Source organism: Sus scrofa, chromosome 9 (genome assembly GCF_000003025.6).
Source record: "Sus scrofa isolate TJ Tabasco breed Duroc chromosome 9, Sscrofa11.1, whole genome shotgun sequence".
Classification (NCBI taxonomy): domain Eukaryota; kingdom Metazoa; phylum Chordata; class Mammalia; order Artiodactyla; family Suidae; genus Sus; species Sus scrofa.
In genome coordinates this window covers 26,670,959-26,690,134 of record NC_010451.4, presented here as the reverse complement: position 1 = coordinate 26,690,134, position 19,176 = coordinate 26,670,959, and the positions used below count along the sequence as shown (strand labels likewise).

General features: G+C 45.0%; 2 protein-coding genes across 3 annotated transcripts in view; both read right to left on the bottom strand.

Moving 5' to 3' along the window:
* The window catches only part of PIWIL4 (piwi like RNA-mediated gene silencing 4), a 71,897-nt gene extending 61,722 nt beyond the window's left edge, over window positions 1-10,175 (bottom strand). For both annotated transcript variants that reach the window (XM_021102054.1, XM_021102055.1), the window contains exons 1-2: window positions 10,072-10,175; window positions 7,348-7,405 (exon numbers count right to left, since the gene is read on the bottom strand). The gene's annotated coding sequence lies outside the window, so the exon portion shown is untranslated. The remainder of the gene's footprint in view (window positions 1-7,347; window positions 7,406-10,071) is intronic.
* Window positions 3,918-10,595, bottom strand: FUT4 (fucosyltransferase 4; the record flags this gene model as incomplete). The annotated part of the gene is given in 2 exon segments (XM_013979290.2): window positions 3,918-10,039; window positions 10,041-10,595. Coding segments are annotated over 2 exon segments (2,001 nt in total), but the record flags the coding sequence as incomplete, so codon positions are not given.

The following is a 19,176-nucleotide window of genomic DNA, read 5'->3' as shown; positions in this document are numbered from 1 at the left end:
AGGTACAGGTTCAATTCCCACCCCATTGCAGAGGGTTAAAGGTTTTGATATTGCTGCAGCTGTGACTCTGATGTAATCCCTGGCCTAGGAATTCCCATGTGCCAAGGGCACCATTAAAAAAAAAAAAAAAAAAAAAAAAAAAAAAGAGTTCCCATTGTGGCTCAGTGTAATAAACCTGAGGAGTAGCCATGAGGATGTGAGTTTGATCCCTGGCCTCCCTCAGTGGGGTAAGGATGCAGCATTGCTGTGAGCTGTGGTGTAGGTCACAGATACTGCTGGGATCCTGCATTGCTGTGGCTGTGGCATAGGCTGGCAGCTGCAGCTCAGATTCGACCCCTAGCCTGGGAACTTCCATACGCCAAGGGCGTGGCCCTAAAAAGACAAAAAAAAAAAAAAAAAAAAAGACAAATGTTCGAGCTCTCTGATGGCCTAGCAGGTTAAGGCTCCTGTGTTCTCATCACTGTGGCTCTCATTGCTGCTGTGTGGCACTCCTAGCCTGGGAATGTCCACATGCTGCCTGTGTGGTGAAAAAAAAAAAAGAGAGAGAGAAAGAGAGAGAGAGAGAACCTGAAATAAACGTTGCAACTCTTAAAAAAAAAAAAAAAAAAAAAACTTTATTTAAAAGCCACAAATTTTTACCTCCCAAAGAAGGAGGCTTGATCCACCTTAGATGAGACATTTTTATCTAAAGATGTTTGTTTGATCGGTGTGATAGTTGTGCCTAATTATATTTCAGAATAAATTTCAGGTAGTGGAACAGAGATTTCTAAAATGCTTACCTAATGTTATGAGGAGAAAATTATAGGGTGAGGGTAGGTGTTCCTAGTGGCTAGGAGAGGAAAATCCCTATAGGGATTAGTCATTTTGAAGGTGATGCTTAATAATGACATTTATTTTTAACTGAATAGTGAATAGTCAGGTAGATGAGTGTTGAGACCACAGGCTGCGGCACTTGTATTTTTCATAAAGAAAAATTTCACTAAGAAAATTTTCATAAAGAAAAATTTCATGAAGAAGACTTAATTTGTGATGAAGTTCCTCCCTGGCTTGCAATCCCGACTCCTCCAAGGCTACTACTGAAAGTTTGCTTTTTTTCACCTTAAATTCTGTGATTCCGCATATGACTTAATCTGTCCTTGTGTGACATGCCTTTATTAGGACAGCACTTATTATGTGTTAGGATTGTCAAAATGTTTCACCCATCAGAACATACACTTTTTGAGCACAGAGTCTTTGCCTTAGTTTTATTTACACCCCCAAGTCCTAGCACAGTGCCTGCACAGAGAAGAAATGTTTGTTGGAATTTCTGCTGCGGTGTGGTAGGTTAATGATCTGGCTCGTCTCTGTGGAGGCTCTGCTTCGATCCCCGGTGCAATGGTGTTGCTGCAGCTGCGGTCACAGCTCCAGCTCAGATTTGATCCCTAGCCAGGGAACTTCCATATGCTGAGGGGGCAGCCAAAAAAGAGAAAAAAAAGTTTGTCAAATGTTGCTGAATAGTCCATTCCCCTCCCCTTTGCAAAATAACTCAGAGTAAGATTTTTAGCACTCATGATCTAACAGGATACTATTTTTTAGTAGATTTAGGGAATATTCAGTAATGTTCAAAAATTAATTTGAAGATCTTAAATATCCATTTCTTGGAGTTCCCATCATGGCTCAGCAGAAACACATCTGACTATCATCCATGGCAGGTTCAATCCCTGGCCTTGCTCAGTGGGTTGGATTCGGTGCTGCCACAAGCTGTGGTGTAGGTCACAGATGTCGCTTGGATCTGGCATGTGGCTGTGGTGTAGGCCAGTGGCTACAGGTCCTATTTGACCCTTAGCCTGGAAACCTCCATATGCCACGAGTGTGGCCCTAAAAAGACAAAAAAAGGAAAAAAAAAATCCACTTCTTTACAATGTACCTGAAAGAGTTTTATAGTTGAGGAGTTCCTGTCGTGGCGCAGTGGTTAACGAATCCGACTAGGAACCATGAGGTTCGGGTTTGGTCCCGCCCTGCTCAGTGGGTTGACGATCCGGCGTTGCCGTGAGCTGTGGTGTAGGTTGCAGACGCGGCTCGGATCCCGCGTTGCTGTGGCTCTGGCGTAGGCCGGCGGCTATAGCTCTGATTTGACCCCTAGCCTGGGAACCTCCATATGCCACGAGAACGGCCCAAGAAATAGCAAAAAGACAAAAAAAAAAAAGAGTTTTACAGTTGGGTTCCCCATGAAACTCATAAGGTATTAAATGTCCTTCCATGTTTCCCTTCGACCCTTCTTCAAAAGCATCAACTGGTGATTCTGGCTATATTAAAAAATAAAACACTTTTCTAAAAGTGGATATTGAGGCGTTCCAGTTGTGGCTCAGTGGAAACAAACCTGACTAGTATCCATGAGGACGCAGGTTTGATCCCTGGCCTCGCCCAGTGGGTTAAGGATCCCGCATTGCTGCGCCTGCAGCTGTAGCTCCAATTTGACCCCTAGTCTGGGATCTTCCATGTGCCACACCTGTGACCCTTAATCAATCAATCAATCAATCATAGTGGGTACTGAGTACAATTGAAGTATGCTGACTAGAAATTAAAAAGAAAGAAAAAAAAAAAAAAAAACCTGCAAGGAGAATTCATTTTTCCACAATGAGAAAGAAGCATTCATAAGAGTTCAAGAAGCTGTTGTAATCAATGAAGTGACAGTTCTGTATTTCTGCTGAAATGTTAGTTTATTCCTTGTGAAGTTCCTGACTCCTTGTCACTGAGTTCAGACTCCTGGATGTCATCCTCCATTTGGCAACAGATGGGGCATTTCAAGTTGACACAAAGGTGTCTTTTGGGGAAAGTGGCATCGCATGGTAGGTTTTACACTGTTCCTCATTCTCGGGGCTATGTTCCTCCTTTATCCTGCTTCTTTCATTGTCATCTTGCCCTTATCTTCCCTCTTCCTCTATCTTCTCTTCTCCCTTTCGCTTCAAACACTTCTTAAGCACTGACTCCAAGGGTTCTCCTTTTATCTTCACTCCCCACATACATTCACCATCTGTTCTGCTGAATAATGCACTTTTCTTTTAACTCTTTCATTATTGAGTCCCCTTTTCTTGTCACACCTGCTCCTACCCTCAGCTGGCCGTCATCTCTGGCCATCATCATTTTTCAAACTCTATACTTAAATGGGCACATCAGTGAGCCTCTGTTGGAGAAGAGAAGGTAGAGAAAGTAGCCAGTGTTTTTTGTTTTTCCAAGTTCATATTTTTCCCTTTCATAATTTGAGCATCCAAATTAAGAGGAAAGGTACTCCTGCCCACCACCGTGCTCCAAGTCTTTGTTCCACCTCTTTTAAAAATACCATTATTGGGAGTTCCCGTCGTGGCGCAGTGGTTAACGAATCCGACTAGGAACCATGAGGTTGCGGGTTTGGTCCCTGCCCTTGCTCAGTGGGTTAAGGATCCGGCGTTGCCATGAGCTGTGGTGTAGGTTGCAGATGCGGCTTGGATCCCGCCTTGTTGTGGCTCTGGCCTAGGCTGGCAGCTATAGCTCCGATTCGACCCCTAGCCTGGGAACTTCCATATGCTGCGGGAGCGGCCCAAGAAATGGCAAAAAGACAAAAAAAAAAAAAAAAAAAAAAAAAAACCATTATTTAATTTTCTGCACAGGAGCTAGAGACAGTACCGAGGGCATCAGAGCACTTAGCAAAATGAAATGGAATGGAATATACTGCTTATGTCCTTGGAGACGAGTCAGCAGGTTAAAGTGAGGAGGCCAGGCAAGAAAGACAAGAGGATGAGCTGAACCAGACCTTGTGTGGCTCAGCAGAGGCAAAGCATCACATTTCAGTTACCATTCTAGAACCAGTGAACTTACAGAAACCCTAGACCAAGAAATATCCTTCATATCGTGGTTGAAAGCATTAGTGCATGGAGGGCATATATATTATAAACAAGGAGTCATTTTCTGTCTCATTACTTTAATTATTTGTCAAAATAACCTGAACGAGCACACATAAATATAAGAATGTGTAACATAAAAGTCCCTGAGACACACCCAAGAATGACTTGAAATGTATTCAATGCAATTATTCACCAGACTAATTACCAAGAACTTGGTTCCCCTGATATTTAAGCATGGGACTAAAAAAAGACATATATATATAATATACATATATTACCATATGTATATGGTAAATCAGAGTCTCCAACTCTGGTACCTGGTTTTTCTGCCAGTTTACTAATGCGGTGTAGAATAAGTCTTTTCCAGACTGTAAGGAAGACACTTAGGGATGTAAATATAGTTCTTTAAGCCCTAGGGTGCCAGTTAGCAGAAGGATGGCAACAAAACTAGAAGGTCCCAAGAGATGTCCAACCTCATGTTGCAGTTCAAGTGACAGAGGCTTGACAGGGTTGTGACTTGCGCAAGCAGGGTTTGTGCCACTATTACTGTGACCTTAGACAAGTCCTTAAATGGATCTGGACTTCTGCTCCTTCCTCTGTAAAACAGACTGGTGATCATCACAGCCAGCTTCTTCCAGATGCCTCCTGTGTACCCAACACCGTCCTGAGTACTTTGAGTGTCTTTTCTAACTTGCCCGACACCTCCGTAAATTACATATGATTACCTCCAATTAGACATGAGAATGTCAAAACACAGAAAGCTTAAATCATTTGCCCAAGATAAACAGTTAGGAAATGCCGTAAAGCTGGTCTGGTAACCCAGGAAGAAGTGCCTGCAAAGTTCTTAAATTCCAACTCTTAAATCCTTTCTAAGAAACCCTCAATAGGAAAGTTCTCAAATTCCTTATATCTCTAAAAATCCTGAGCAGAGTTAACAACGTATGGCCCAGGGGCCAAATTCAGGCACTGCCTTTATTCACAGATGGTCCATGGTTGCTTTGGCACCAAAAACAGCAGAGCTAGTAGGGGCAGCAGAGACTGTAGGACTGGCAAAGCCTGACATGTTGACTCTCTGGCCCTGTACAGAAAAAGCGTACCGATCCCTGTTCTAGAGCTTTGAAAATTTAGAGCATCCCATAACTGTCTAGCACTTTACAATGTACGAAGCACCTTGGCAGACATCTTCACATTTAATCCTTATTTCGCAGGGGCATTCCTGCATTATAAGGAGGACGCTAACTTAAGTAACTTGCCTAATTAGGGCCACAGGGGCAGAAAGTGGTAGAACCACATACTCAGGTTTTGACTCCAAATTGCAAGCTCTTTCCATGAAGCTACCCTCTCTCTAAATTACTGCCGAGGAAAAGGACCTGTGAATAACTGAAAGCAAGTCATACTGTCTCCATCATTCCACGTGCACTCCTGTAATTAGCCATCAAGCACTAAAAATATGAAATCTGTAATAAATTTGAAAGACAAGTTTATGAAAGTCATTTGAAATATATGTCTTTTTATATTAATGTAGGTGAAGTTTTAACCTACTTACTTATTTTTTAGAGCCACACCTGCAACATATGGAAGTTTCCAGGCTAGGGATCCAATCGGAGCTGCAGCTGCCGGCCTATGCCGCAGCCACGGCCACAGCCACAGAAATGCGGGATCCAAGCTGCATCTGGAACCTATACCACAGGTCAGGGCGATGCAGGATACTTAACCCACTGAGTGAGGCCAGGGATCAGAACTGCATCCACATGGATACTAGTTGGGTTCATTACCACTGAGCCACAAGGGGTACTCCAACCTCCTCAATTTAAAGTGGCTTGAAAAATAACAAAATGAGCAATTGCTGCATTTTGCTTGCTCTTTGATGAGATTAGCTTAAAAGATAGTTTGTTCCTTATGCAAAATTTGCTTATAAATAAAACTGCAATTATACTTTCCTTATGGTAAGTATTCAACAAAAAAACCTGGTTAGTTTTAAATACTTAGTTAATACTAAGGACAGCATTAGTAAAATAATAATTACTTACTTAACTATATAACTTAACCAAAAAAAAAACAACTTTTTTTTTTCAAAGAGGTGCTTCTTCCTAGTCTGCAAATTCAAGCTCAGCTCAGTGTAAATAGCAATGATTCTTGAAACAGTATGGCTCAGTTTTAGGGATTCATTTGAAATACATAATATGAGGCCCCTTCCTTTTTATTTCAGATTATTCTGTAACATATCATGAGATTTAATTTTATAATCCATATAAATGGATATGGAGGTACCCTGAAATCATTGCCAAGAAGGGTGAAAAAATCTCTCTCTCTCTCACCAGTTGAGTAGCCACTATGTGTCAGGCACCTCGTTACTTTATTTCTTGAACAGTTCATAGGAGCTATGAAGTAGTTTCTCACTCCATTTTACAGATAAGAAAGCTAAGGCTCAGGGTTATTACTAATTTGCCCAAGGTCACATGGCTGGAATTCAAATCTAAACCAGATTACTTCCAAAATCCAAATTATCCCCCACTGTCCCATGTAAATTCCCAGTAACACCAAGATCATTGGCCAATAGGTCATAAATACTTATTTTAGGAAGAGAACTTTTCTTTCTTTATTGGTTGGCTGCTACTGTGATATTGGAATATTCTATAATATTTTAATGAGAAAATTTTATCCAGGAATTTTAATTTCTCCTTTTAGGGAAAAGGGGAAACGTGAAGCACCTAGATTTTAGTGAGTCTGCATTATATGCATAGAGATAAAAGTTACTTTAGGAAGCAGCTAATTGTACTAATCAAATGCACAATTACTGTCTACAGCACAAATCAATTGTGGACCTTCCCCGCAATGCTTAATCACTGAGGATGCTTATTATAATAAACCAAGGAGGAAAAAAAAAAGCCATTATTTCAGACTTTAAATCAACTGGCTTTCTCATAATTGATTTACGGTATTATTAAGAATGTCAGTTTGCTCCTAATTTATCCCTCCCCCCAAAATAGGGAGTTTGTGCTTAACAGATATACACTATGCTATATAAAATAAACAACAAGGACCTACTGTACAGCACAGAGAACTATATTCAATATCTTATAATAACCTATAATGGAAAAGAATCTGAAAAATAATATATGTATACATATATATATTATATATATATATGTATAAACAATTACTTTGCTGTATACCTGAAACTAACATTGGAAATCACCTATACTTCAATTTAAAAAAACAAATATCCCTTTAAACAAACAAGTTCTGCTAAGTGATTTATCAAAATTCACTCTTTACTTTTTGACAGTAGAAGATGGTAAGGGCCTTAAAGAGCTGTAACTCGCCTTACACATCCTCATGCCCCAAGCTCAGTGTTTAGGATAGGGTAGGCACATGGTGACACCTAATAAGCTCATTCAACAACTCTTAAAGTCAATGCATGTATTTTCAAAGTTGGTCCCATAGCACAGTCTCAAGGGCAGTAGACAGGTGAGGATATACTTACTGTACCACTAGGCAGTTCAGGAGGGGAACCTGGTGGCCCTCAGGGGAAGTGCAGATTTCTTTAAAAAAAAGGATAAACGTTTTACTGCAGGCACTTAGAAGGTTCTATTCTCTAGCGATTAAACATTTAACTACAAACTGGCAGACAGAAACAAAAACTGCCATTAACAGACACCAGGAAACTTTTTTCCTGCAAAAGGATTCCACAAAGCAGTACAACCTCCTTCATTGTTCCGCAGACAGGTAATGCCAGCACCCCTGGAGAATGACATTCCAGTGTAAATTTCAGCTCCAGTAAAGATACAAAATAAATAATGTGAAAAGTGCCACTGTGGCTTCCTTCTCTTCTGTTTGTAAACACAGGCTGGTTTTCTGGGAAGAAGGAAGACGGGTGCTTCTGCTTTACTTTCACATCTGTTATTTTAATATGTAAAAATCCAAGTTATCGAAAAACATAGACAGAAGAAATCAGTTAGGAGACGATTTTTCACATTGTAAAGGGATTCTCCATAGGGTTCCGTTAAATACTGTGCTCTCCTAAAGCAGAGAATTTGATTCAAAAGCGGCTTTTCAGGAATACATTTATGCAAAATGAGGTACACCAAAGATTCATCCTAACTCTTCTCCAAGGACATCCAGCATCTTGTGTCCATTCATAAAGCAGGAGAACAAACTACTTTCTAAGGAAGTCCATGGATTCCTGGATCACCTCCTCACCTTAGGAGATGCACCTGAGGAATCCAGGGACATGGGGAAAGCCCCACTTTCCTCTCACTATCCTGTAACAAAACTCTTTATCAAATCAGGAATTTGCTGCATTTGGCCCAGTGACATGTGAGAGGTGGGGCAGTGCCTGAGATCTGGACTCAGCACAGGCCACAGATATGACCTGTGACAGATGAGGAAATTCAGGGCAAGTGACAATGGTTTCTTGTAGTCAATCTGCCTCTTCACCTCTGCACCGGTTCCAAGGTGAGAAAGGACCACGTCTTCATGCCAGACCACGGATGCCCTTGGACAACAGAGGGAGCCCAACTGTTAGTTGTGCGCAAACCATAAGCAGCCAGGATCCTTCCCACCCCAGTCTGTGCTGAGTAATATTCATTGGTAAATCAACTTGTTCCAACAGATTAAAAATGGTTGTTTAGAAAATTTAGTCCCACGATTCAGCAGTTAAGGAGATGCACAGCACAGGACCCGAAAGCTGACGACTCAGTCTCCCTGGGTTATACCCAGGGAGATTGGCTTCACCGCTCAAACCAGCCAGCCAGGTTGGGGACGCTCTTGGGCTGGTCCCCGGCCCTCTGCACAGCCTGGCAGGCCCGGCACCAAGGCTCGTCCCAGAAGGAGGTGACGTGCACGGCGTAGCTCCGGCGCCAGCTGAAGTAGCGGCGGTAGACGACTGGGTTTCGGTCGAGGAATAGGAGGTGGGCGGCCAGGGAGGAGGCATCTGGAAAGTCGTCCACGTGGATGAAGGCACGGCGGGGCACGAAGCGCTCATAATTGGCCCGGTCTGGGCCCAGCACCACCGGCACCGCCCCAGCCAGAAACGCATTGCGCCACAGCTTCTCGGTGATATAATCCAGGTGCTGAGAGTTCTCGAAGGCCAGGTAGAACTTGTAGCGGGCCACCGTGTGCAGGAGCCCGACTTCGGGCAGCGGCTGCCCGGGCCCGCCCTTGCCGAACAGATCCACCGGCACGTGCTGGCTCAGCTGGCGATAGTAGCGGACCCGGGCCTGGCTCTCGTCCCAGTTGCTCACCACCCAGGCCACCAGCCTCTGTTTCCGGGCCAGCGGCGGGACCAGGCCCGGCGGCTCCTCGCTAGGATGGGTCCTAGGGTAGAGGTAGCCATAAGGCACGAAGATGTCCGAGTCGGCCCGGTAGGAGAGCGTCCAGTTGAAGAGGTTACTCTCTAGGCTTCGCAGCCCTGGGGAGTGGGAGGGTGACTCGAAGTTCATCCACACCCAGCGCTGGCCGGGGGGCCTGGGACCCCGGGCGGCCAGGGCTTCGGCCGCAGCTGCCACCGGTTCTTCCTCGTCGTCCAACACGAGCACCTGCTGTTCCTCCGCTGGGCGCACCTGGACGCCCCAGGGCGGGGGCCAGTCTGGGGGTCCCTTCACCAGGTCTCGGTGGTGGAAAAGCACCGCCTGGGCCTCCCCGTAGGCCGCGCGATCGGTGAGCAGGCGGCAGCCGCTGATGTTGAAGCGCAGACGGCAGTCGGGGGACGGCCTGGTAGAGATGTGCCGGCCACCGAAGGGTTCCCACCACAGCAGCACGCTCACTGGCCGCGGCGGGGCAGAGGCGGCTCGGGGCAGCGGCGGCAGCTGCTTCCAGCAGACGTAGGCGGTCAGGGCGGTGCACACCAGGCCGACGGCTGCCAGCGCCCAGGCGGCCAGAGGCAGCCCCTGGCCTCCACGCCGGCTGCGCCGTCGGCCCCAGCGCGTACCCATGGCCAGCGCGGAAAGGGCCGCCGCCGCCCGCCGCGCGTCCGCAGGCTTGGAGCCTCGGCGCCGGCTCTCATACTGCCGCTGCGGCTCTGGCCGTCGTTGCCACTCGCCGCCGGCCCTGGAGCGGGAGAGGGCGGTCCCGGGATCTAAAGCTCCACGGGTCCCATTTGCCTCCCCGCCACTCCCCGCCCCGCGCACCTCCAGGGCGAGGGGAGTGGGCCCGGAGGCCCAGCCCGGCGCCGCCCGGTCCCTCCCCTCCACCGCGCCCCCGGCCTGACCTGCCCTGCCAGGCCCCGGGCGTTTCCGGCGGCACCTCCGCCCTCTCTCCGGTTCCTCCAGGGTTCCCGGACTCCTCCGCCTCGCCGCGGACGCTCCCCGCCCCGCCACTCCAGATCCCGTCGCAGGGGTCCCGGGCCTCTCTGCGCGCAACCTCCTCCCCGGCCAGGCTCCCGGGGCCGCGCCCGCCCGAGTTCCCTCCCAACTGCGTCCCGGCCCTCAATCGCGGTGGCCCGAACCCTCGCTTTCCAAAGTGAGGGCCCGGGTCAGCCGTGGGCACGTGCAGGGGACGCGAGACCCTCCGAAAGCCGCTGCGGCGAGAGAGCAGGCGGGCGTGGGAGGAAGACGGCCCGGGGATGCGAGCCTCGGGGCAGGACCGAAGATCCGCTTCCTTCCTCTCGGCCCAGCTACGGGCCAGCGACGCCTGCCGGAGGGCGGGAGCCGGCGAGACCGCGGAAACGGGCCAGATGACCTTGACCTCGTGACCCGCCTGTCCCGCGGTGCGACCCACAAAGACGGTGCATTTTGTGAAACCACGTGTTCAGGAAACCCTTCTGTCATAAGAACATTCGCTTTGCTCACCTCCTCAGCAGAGGCTAGAGAAGACTCGAATGTTTTCTGAGCAATGCAACAGTTCTTTGCCTTTGCTCCCCCCTCTGAATGAACCCTTCCGCCTGCTGGCTCAGAGAATTCTTTGTACCAGCGCTGGGCGAACTCATAACTCAAACATAAAAATATGGCCCTTGAGGCTTTGTCCTCAGGGAACTTCCTGCCTATTCAGTGAGACGAATGAATGAACATCACCTTAATTTTACTAAGCGCTTAAGAAACAGCAGAAAATCTGCACTGGGGACGATTCCGCAAAACACTCTAGACTATAACATGATGACTAAGATAAATAAATATTATAGCACCCTAGTTTAGGGTATAAAGGAGTATGACACTGGCCTCTTCAGTTTTATTAATGAAGCAAGGAGGCATCTACTTCTACAGGGACTGGAATTCTTTTTCGCCTAGGGCTTGAATTTGAATTTCTGACTTTGGGATTTTCATTCATGTAATTAAACTTTTAGTCAGCAAAGTCTAAATAGGGCATGAGTGGGCTGCTGACCTAAGGAAAGGAGGCAGTTTTGAGAGAATTTTTAGATCATAGGAGGAGATCCCTGGTGCCCTAGCCCAGTGCTGTGTAAGTTACCGATGTTAGGAAGAAATAGATTTGCTAGGAATGGGGCCAGCTTGTCATGTGTTTTTGATGCTTTGCCATTTGGGTTTTACTGTGAAGAAGTAAACCAGGTTTGCCCATTGGATTTATTGTGTGGAACCTTTTCATTAAAAACCATGTACAGATTGTAAAAGCTTCTATAAAAATATTTTCAAGTGGCAATGCCTGCCTGCCCACAGGGGCAGTTTGGGAGCTGAATGGACAGCATTAGGTGCTCGGGCTACCCATCAATCTAGTGGCACTTCTACACACGAAAACCTTTTATAATGTTTTTCTTTCTGTAGAATCATTTTCAAGCTAATTAAGCAGACTGCCTTTGAAACAGGAGCTTCAGTTATTCTCCACTCTTGTTTTTTGGTTTCGTTTTCTTACGGCCACACCTGTGACATATGGAAGTCCCCAGTCTAGATGTCGAATCAGAGCTGCATCTGCATCCTACACCGGATCCTTAACCCACTGAGCGAGGCCAGGGATTGAGACTATGTCGTGTTCTTAACCCACCGAGCCACAAGGGGAACGCCTACTCCATTATTTTTAATTAAAAAAGAAAAGGCTAGGAGTTTTCTGGTGGCTCAGCAGGTTAAAGATCTGGCACTGTCACTTCTGTGGCTTGGGTCACTGCTGTGGCTCAGGTTGGATCTCTTATGCCACAGAGCATGGCAAGAAAGAAAAGGGGAAGGGAGATAGAGAGAGAGAGAAGGAAGGAAGGAAAGAAAGAAAGGAGGAAAGAAAGAAGGAAAACGTTGTACAGGCATGACTCATTTTTCAGCTAAATGAAGAAAAGGACATATTGGCTTTTCTTTTAATGCAATTCAAAAGTCTACACCTTTACGCCCGTTCCCCCCCAACTTCCATTACATAAGGCACCATAGATAAGAGTCTAACATTTATGTCGGCATTTGGTCGATTTTTTTTCTTGCCTTTCTTTCTTTTTTTGGCTGCACTCATGGCACGTGGGAGTTCCCAGGCCAGGGATCCAACCCTCCCCACAGTTGCAAACTGGGCCACACCTGTGGCCGTGCCAGATCCTTAACCTACTGTGCCGGAGCAGCAATCCCTGGCATCTGGTCATTGTTGACTTGCTTGCTTGTATCCACCTCTAGAACCGGGCATCTAGTAGGATGCATCATCTCAGCGCATACTTGAATGAATGAATGAAGGTTCTTCGTATATTACTGAAATGACCTTTTAGAATCTCTGTTCCTCACTAGAATGTGGGTCAGTATCAGGAGAAATGGCCAGGTGAATGACTTCCTGTGACTGTAAGAAGCCCCTTCAGAAGTTTTCAGTGGAAAATACTGCACATATAATAATCAGAACCCTGGTGACATGCATCGGAAATGCCATCAAATTAGGCTGGGTCTCAATGGCCCAACCTGAACTGAATGCTCATTCTTGAAGTAATCACTGTGGTCAGGGGGTGTGGGCTCTCTTTAGACCCTCTCCTGGACCTGGGTGGTAGAATCAGTTCTACGCAAGCCTCATGGACTAACAGTGGGGGGGAAGGCCTTTCCCCAAAGGAAAAAGCGAAGTGCTGTCATCTGAAGAGTAAGAGGAAAGGGATAGTGGGCAAGCCGAACAGTGTGTCTACTGGCTTTATGCAAAGGAATTACTCTTACACTAAATGAATTCTAAATCACTTTAGAACTTCAAACATCCTATGACTTTTTTTTTTTTTTTGCTTTTTAGGGCCGCACCTACAGCATATGGACGCTCCCAGGCCTCGGGGTCCCATCACAGCCACAGCTACTCGGGATCCAACCCGTGTCTGTGAGCTATACCACAGCTCACGGCAAACACCAGATCCCTGACCCATTGAGCGAGGTCAGGGATAGAACCCGCATCTCCATGGATACTAGTCAGATTCATTTCCACTGAGCCACAGCAGGAACTCCCCTATGATTCTTTTAAATTTGGTAACAATAAACAAGTGATTCTTTGTATAATTAAATGCCTCTGTGGGCGTTCCTTGGTGGTTCATCAGGTTAAAGATCTGGCATTGTCACTGCTGTGGCATGAGTTCGATCCCTGGCCCAAGTACCTCAACATGCCACAGGTGTAGCAAAAAAAAAAAAAGAAAGAAAAAATAGAAAAGAAAAAGAAAAAGCCTCTCAATTTCCACAAAATGTCCTACAGCAAAAACTAGATTTCAGTCGCAAGCACAATGACAATTCAGGTATAAGGAAGGGCTTTTGGCCCCTGAATTTGCCAAAGGTGTGTAGAACAGAGCTCCAGAATTCAAGGCTCATTTTATCAAGATGAATGAGGGATCCATATACAATGGGTCCAAGAATCAGCTATTGAGTTCTTTGGGGGCAAGAACCAGGCCAACTGTGGTGCCTAACAGCCTAACTCGTGCTTTGTTCTTCCCCAGGGAAAGAGTTCATTTGAAGCGTGTCCTATTGCGCCTCACCAGAGTCATCTGATGCTTTCTGGGGACACCTCAGGACATGTTCTCACTGCCTTCAGCTTCCCAGCAGCACCAAACTCAGTCAGACTGGGGGCTGTGAACCAGGCTACCCGCAAACGAGTTCTGGTTTTGGTAGGATCTGGGATTTCTGCGACCGAACATTGACCTGACAAGTATCCTTCAGTGTTGTTTTCCTGGAAGAGAGGAAAGAGCAAGAGTTCCAGTATTACATGCTTACTAGAAAAGGAGAGCAGCCGATAAGCAGGTATAGCTGGAAAAGCTAATCTGTATGCAGAAAAGTAGAGATTATCGAGATGATTGCCTTTGTCAGGTACAATTTTTTTAACTGTATATAATGGGGCAGATTAGAACGGTATGATTTTTAGTTGAAAAATATTAGTAAGATCAACGACAATCCACAAGCTATCGTTCATTGACCTATTAAGTCCTGGAGAGAAATAAAACTAACACTGAAGTTCCCACTGTGGTGCAGCAGGTTGAGGACTTGGCATTGCTGCAGCTGTGGTGTATGTAGGTTACAGCTGTGGCTCAGATTTGATCCCTGGCCTGGGAACTTCCATATGCTGTGAGTGCAGCTGAAAAAGAAAAAAAAAAAAAAGAAAGAAAGAAAACTAGTACCAACTTATAAATTGTTTCTTTTTATCCAAGAGTAAAAATGTCCAGCCCCTAAGAGATATTGTTAGGAATTAGTCAATTAGAGAATTTATTACATTTGTTTTAGGGTTTTACTCTTATGTACTCAAGTTCTTCCTGTACTCTTACTTGACTGAATGAGTAATGCAAAAATTTTGGATGTTCAGAAAGTTATGTAGTGAAATCCTGATTAACGTCAGAAACATTTGTACCATATTTAAAATATTTGTAGGGCTTATTTCATTCTTCTTGTTAAACGACTCTTTCATAGCACAGAGTTTGTTTGCAGTCACATGTAAAATTTATGGAATACAAGACTTACACGAAAGAAAATGATTTTGACATTGAAATAAACCTGTTAATATCACACAGGGCAATGCCCGGCACATGTAAGGGATTCAATAAATATTTGTTAAAGCAATAAGTGAACACCACTATTAATTTCACATGAATGAGGCACTTACGAAACTATTCACCTTCCTAATTCATGACGAATATGCCAAAGACTTTGGACTGTAAAATAATGACTAAGATAAACACTATAGCACGAGTGCAGGGTTAAAATGTAAGACTCATACTGGTCTCCCCAAACCCTCTTCAGGTTCACCAGCACTATCTCCCCCACTCACTTGACGTCTACGTGGGTCCTCAGTCAAACGAGCTGGCCCAAACTATGTACAGTCTCAGGAACTCAGACATGTCTGATTTGGGCTCACTCTGGTACCAGCTCCACCTCAGAACGTATGTGTGGCCATCCTCAAGGCAATCAGACCCTAACTCAAGACAAGACCCCAACTCAGGGAGGCAGCCCAGGTCTCTATAAGACAGAGGAAAGAATTGTGACAACCTCCTCCTTCACACTGTCCTGACCCCCCTCCTCACACACACCCAGGCTAAAGAAAGGGAGAGAAGATGGATTTTCCACAGAAATCAGGGGATTCTTCCTTGACCAGCAAACTCCTCTCCAAGCAGCCATTCAGAACAGGAAGTGGTCAGACCGGGTTCCATCACACTTGTTCCTGTGATTGTTCTTCTCAAAGAGGTCTGGGGCACTTGAAATATGAATCCTGTTGGATTAAACAAAATCAGTGACATATTCATGCTTTTGGGAAAGTGCGGAAATGCAAGGTAAATGCATGTTGCTCCTGCACAGCCAGGAAAAAGCATTCCCGAAGCAGTGGGACAGCCACATAGTTCTGCATCCAACTGAGTGTGGCCAGATAAACCACAGCCCAGAAATCCTGCATGACTCAACAGGATGAAATCACAATAAAAATAGTGGTTATATTATTTTCAGCCTCTCTGAAAAAACTGTTGGTCTGTGTTTACCCTTAGCAATGTTGAACTCAATTTAACAAACATTTGGTCTTGGGAAGAAAAGAAAGACAGGAGAATAAACAGTGCCCTGACTGTCTAACTGCCTTGCAGGAACTACTTTTATCCTGGCAGCACCAGGGGACCCTGCAAAAAAAGGAAACTTCTTTGAGTGAGCTTACTGTTCAAAGATTTAATTTCTAGGATCATCCAAGACAACAAGGGAATAGCAGCCCCTCTTGAAGTCAGAGAAATTAGATGTGAATGAGCTGGAGATGCTGTCTGGTCACCCATTTCCAGAGCCCACTGTTCGTCACTGAACAGCCGCTTTGCTTCTATGGTTCCCTTGAAGCTCTCCAGGGCCCATTTCCCTGTCCACAGTTTGAGAAAGAACAATGGGGGGATTGTTGTTACGAGATTTTGATCTGATGACCCTAGGATTTGCTATGTTCCTCTAACAGATAAAAGACTAAGGTCCTGCTGTGGCTCAGCAGATTAAGGACCTTTCCCTGTGAGGTTTCGGGTTCGATCCCTGGCCTCGCTCAGTAGGTTAAAGATCCAGCATTGCCACAAGCTGCAGCATAGGTCACAGATGCCGCTTTGATTTGACCCCCAATCCGGGAACTTTGTATGTCACAGGTACAGCTGTAAAAAGAATAAATAAATAAATGAAAGATAAAAGACTGCAGTATTTCTTTATTTTGATCTATTATGACATAACTCCTTTGTCATTATCAGCTTGCAGAACTATTTCTAAAGTGTACAAGACCGAGAATTGTGGAGTTCCCGTTGTGGTTCAGTGGTAATAAATCCAACTAGTATTCATGAGGATGCAGGTTCAATCCCTGGCCTTGCTCAGTGGGTTAAGGATCCGGCGTTGCCGTGAGCTGTGGTGTAGGTTGCAGATGCAGCTCAGATCCCACATTGCTGTGGCTGGGGTGTAGGCTGGCAGCTGCAGCTCTGACTGGACCCCTAGCCTGGGAACTTCCATATGCCCCAGGTTTGGCCCTAAAACACAAAAAGACACACACACAAAAAAGACTAGGAATTGTTCGATTTTGATATTTTCAGGACATTAAGTTCAGACCTTGTTTCAGCTTAAAAACTTGCAAAAGCTATCACTTCATGAAATAACATTTAATGGATGTCCATTATGTACCAGGTACCTGAAGTATGTTTGAACAAGCAGACAAACATTTCTGCCCTTATGGGACATCCTGCTATTATACTTGACCCACCCCTGTGAATTACAGCTGTAGAGAAATTCCAAACCCAAAGAGTCCAAGGGTTGACTTCCGAAGCTGCGATGTGTTAGGCTTTTGTGACCCTGCCCAGCCACCTCTTGGAGCAACATTTCCTTGATTGCCTTGTCACTCGGTCGTCATTTCTGAATTGATCATTGTCATTATCACAGTAGATAGTGCTACTTAAAAGGACAGTAAAACATGTTTGTGATGACTTTATTCAAAATAGCCTTAACATGGATATAACCCAAAGTCTATCACCAAAAGATTAGGTAAACTGTAAAATATTAGTATGATGGAAAGGCACAGGAAAACAAAAAAGAATCAAACACATTAGACTAAGAAATCTCAGTCATTATAAAGACAAAAAGAAGCCAGACACAAAAAACGAACTTAGGAGTTTCCATTGTGGCTCAGTGGAAACAAAGATTCTGATTAGCATTAGTGAGGACGTGGGTTCAATCCCTGGCCTTGCTCAGTGGGTTAAGGATCCCGCATTGCTGTGAGCTGTGGTGTAGGTCATAGACACAGCTGAATCTGGCATTGCTGTGGCTGTGGCATAGGCCAGCGGCTACAGCTCTGATTTGACCCCTAGCCTGGGAACCCCCCTATATGCCACAGGTTCAGCCCTAAAAAAAAAAAAAGAAAAAAAAAGGAACATATGGGGCAATCCATGTACAGATTTTGAAAAACAAGTAAAACTAATCTAGGGTGACAGAACACAAAACAGTGGTTTCCAGATAAAGAGAAGATAGATATAGATATAAACTGAATCACTTTGCTGCACACTTGAAACATTGTAAATTTACAATATTTCAATTGAAAATAAACTTATAAAAGTAAAGAAGAAAATATGGGTAGATTTAAAAAAATATTAGGGTGGAGAAGTATGATTTTCTAAGTATTATGAAGTCAGGAACAATAAAAAATGACAAATTTAACTATAAAAAATAGTGGTTTCCTTTGGAGACTATTGACTAGGAAGAGGGAGAAGGAGCCTTTTGTGTTTCATATCTTCATCAGGCTAATTATTAATAGAGAGGGAGAGTTGCAGGTCAAAAGCATTGACCTATGAGCTTAAGTTTTGTGTTCTTTATATGTGTATTCAAAAATGGCCAAAAATGCTTGTTTAGTAATAATAATAATAATTATAAAGATGCATCATATTATATAGTAATTTAAAAAATCATTATTATAAACAGTCTTGGCATGAAAACCCTGTCCATGAATTCAGTTCAGAAGATATGCAGTGGGAGAGTTCCTGCTGTGGTGCAGTGTGTTAAGGAGTCAGCATTGCCGCAGCTGTGGGGCAGGTTGCAGATGTGGCTTGGATTTGCTTCCCGACCTGGGAACTTCTGCATACTTCAAATGCAGCCAAAAAAAGGAAAAGAAGGTGAGGAAAAGAGGGAGGAAGGAAGGAAGAAAGAAAGAAGTGGGCAATAAAGAAGAGAATTTAACCCCCCAAAGCTCAGGGCCCCCAAGGGAAGGCTAGAAGCCCTAGCAAGGAAGCAGTGCCAGGAGATCGGTCCTGGGGATGGGGGGTGGGGCAGGAAGGGAGGAGCTGACGCAGAACGCCCAGCTCAGGTGGCAGGGCTGAGACTAAACCGTGGGGTTTGTTTACCTGGCTGGAGTAGAATGGAAATGCAGAAGGAAACGCCTGAGGCTGTGTTTGTAAAGTCTCACTGGGAGCCCAAGTGCAAACAGGACATCATTTCTAATGAAGGAATAAAAGTCAGTTCTCCCCACCCAAGGCACCTTTTGTGTATTGTCCTAACACACATGCAAAAAGATTGATGGTAAGCATTTGGGGGAGGTTAAGACTTCAGATTTGTAAGAAGAGTGAATGTTCTCTCTGCCTCAACTCCAGGTAGTTTTTGGTGTTCTCTTTCTTGACTAATTGCAAATGTAATCTCTCCAATTTTAGCCGCTGGCTCACAGCACTGTTTTTGAAGTAGCCAGGGATGAGACCGTTCCATAAACATGGCAGTGGCTGGACTTGACTTACATGTGGGGTCTCTTCTAATATGTATTAACTAAGTGGAAATTTTTATATTAAATCTGGAAAAGTTTGGATTTTGACTCGAGATTATTGACTGTTTCATAGGGTAAATATTTTTCAGGAGGGAAGGAACACAGCCAGGCCTCTTTGTTGACCTGACTTGATTTATTTCAGGACATCTGAGAAATAAGTCTGGGAACCATGAACTGGAGGAAGTTTTAAGATGAGCTTAGGAGAGGAAGGAGAATGAAAGGTGTGTTACCA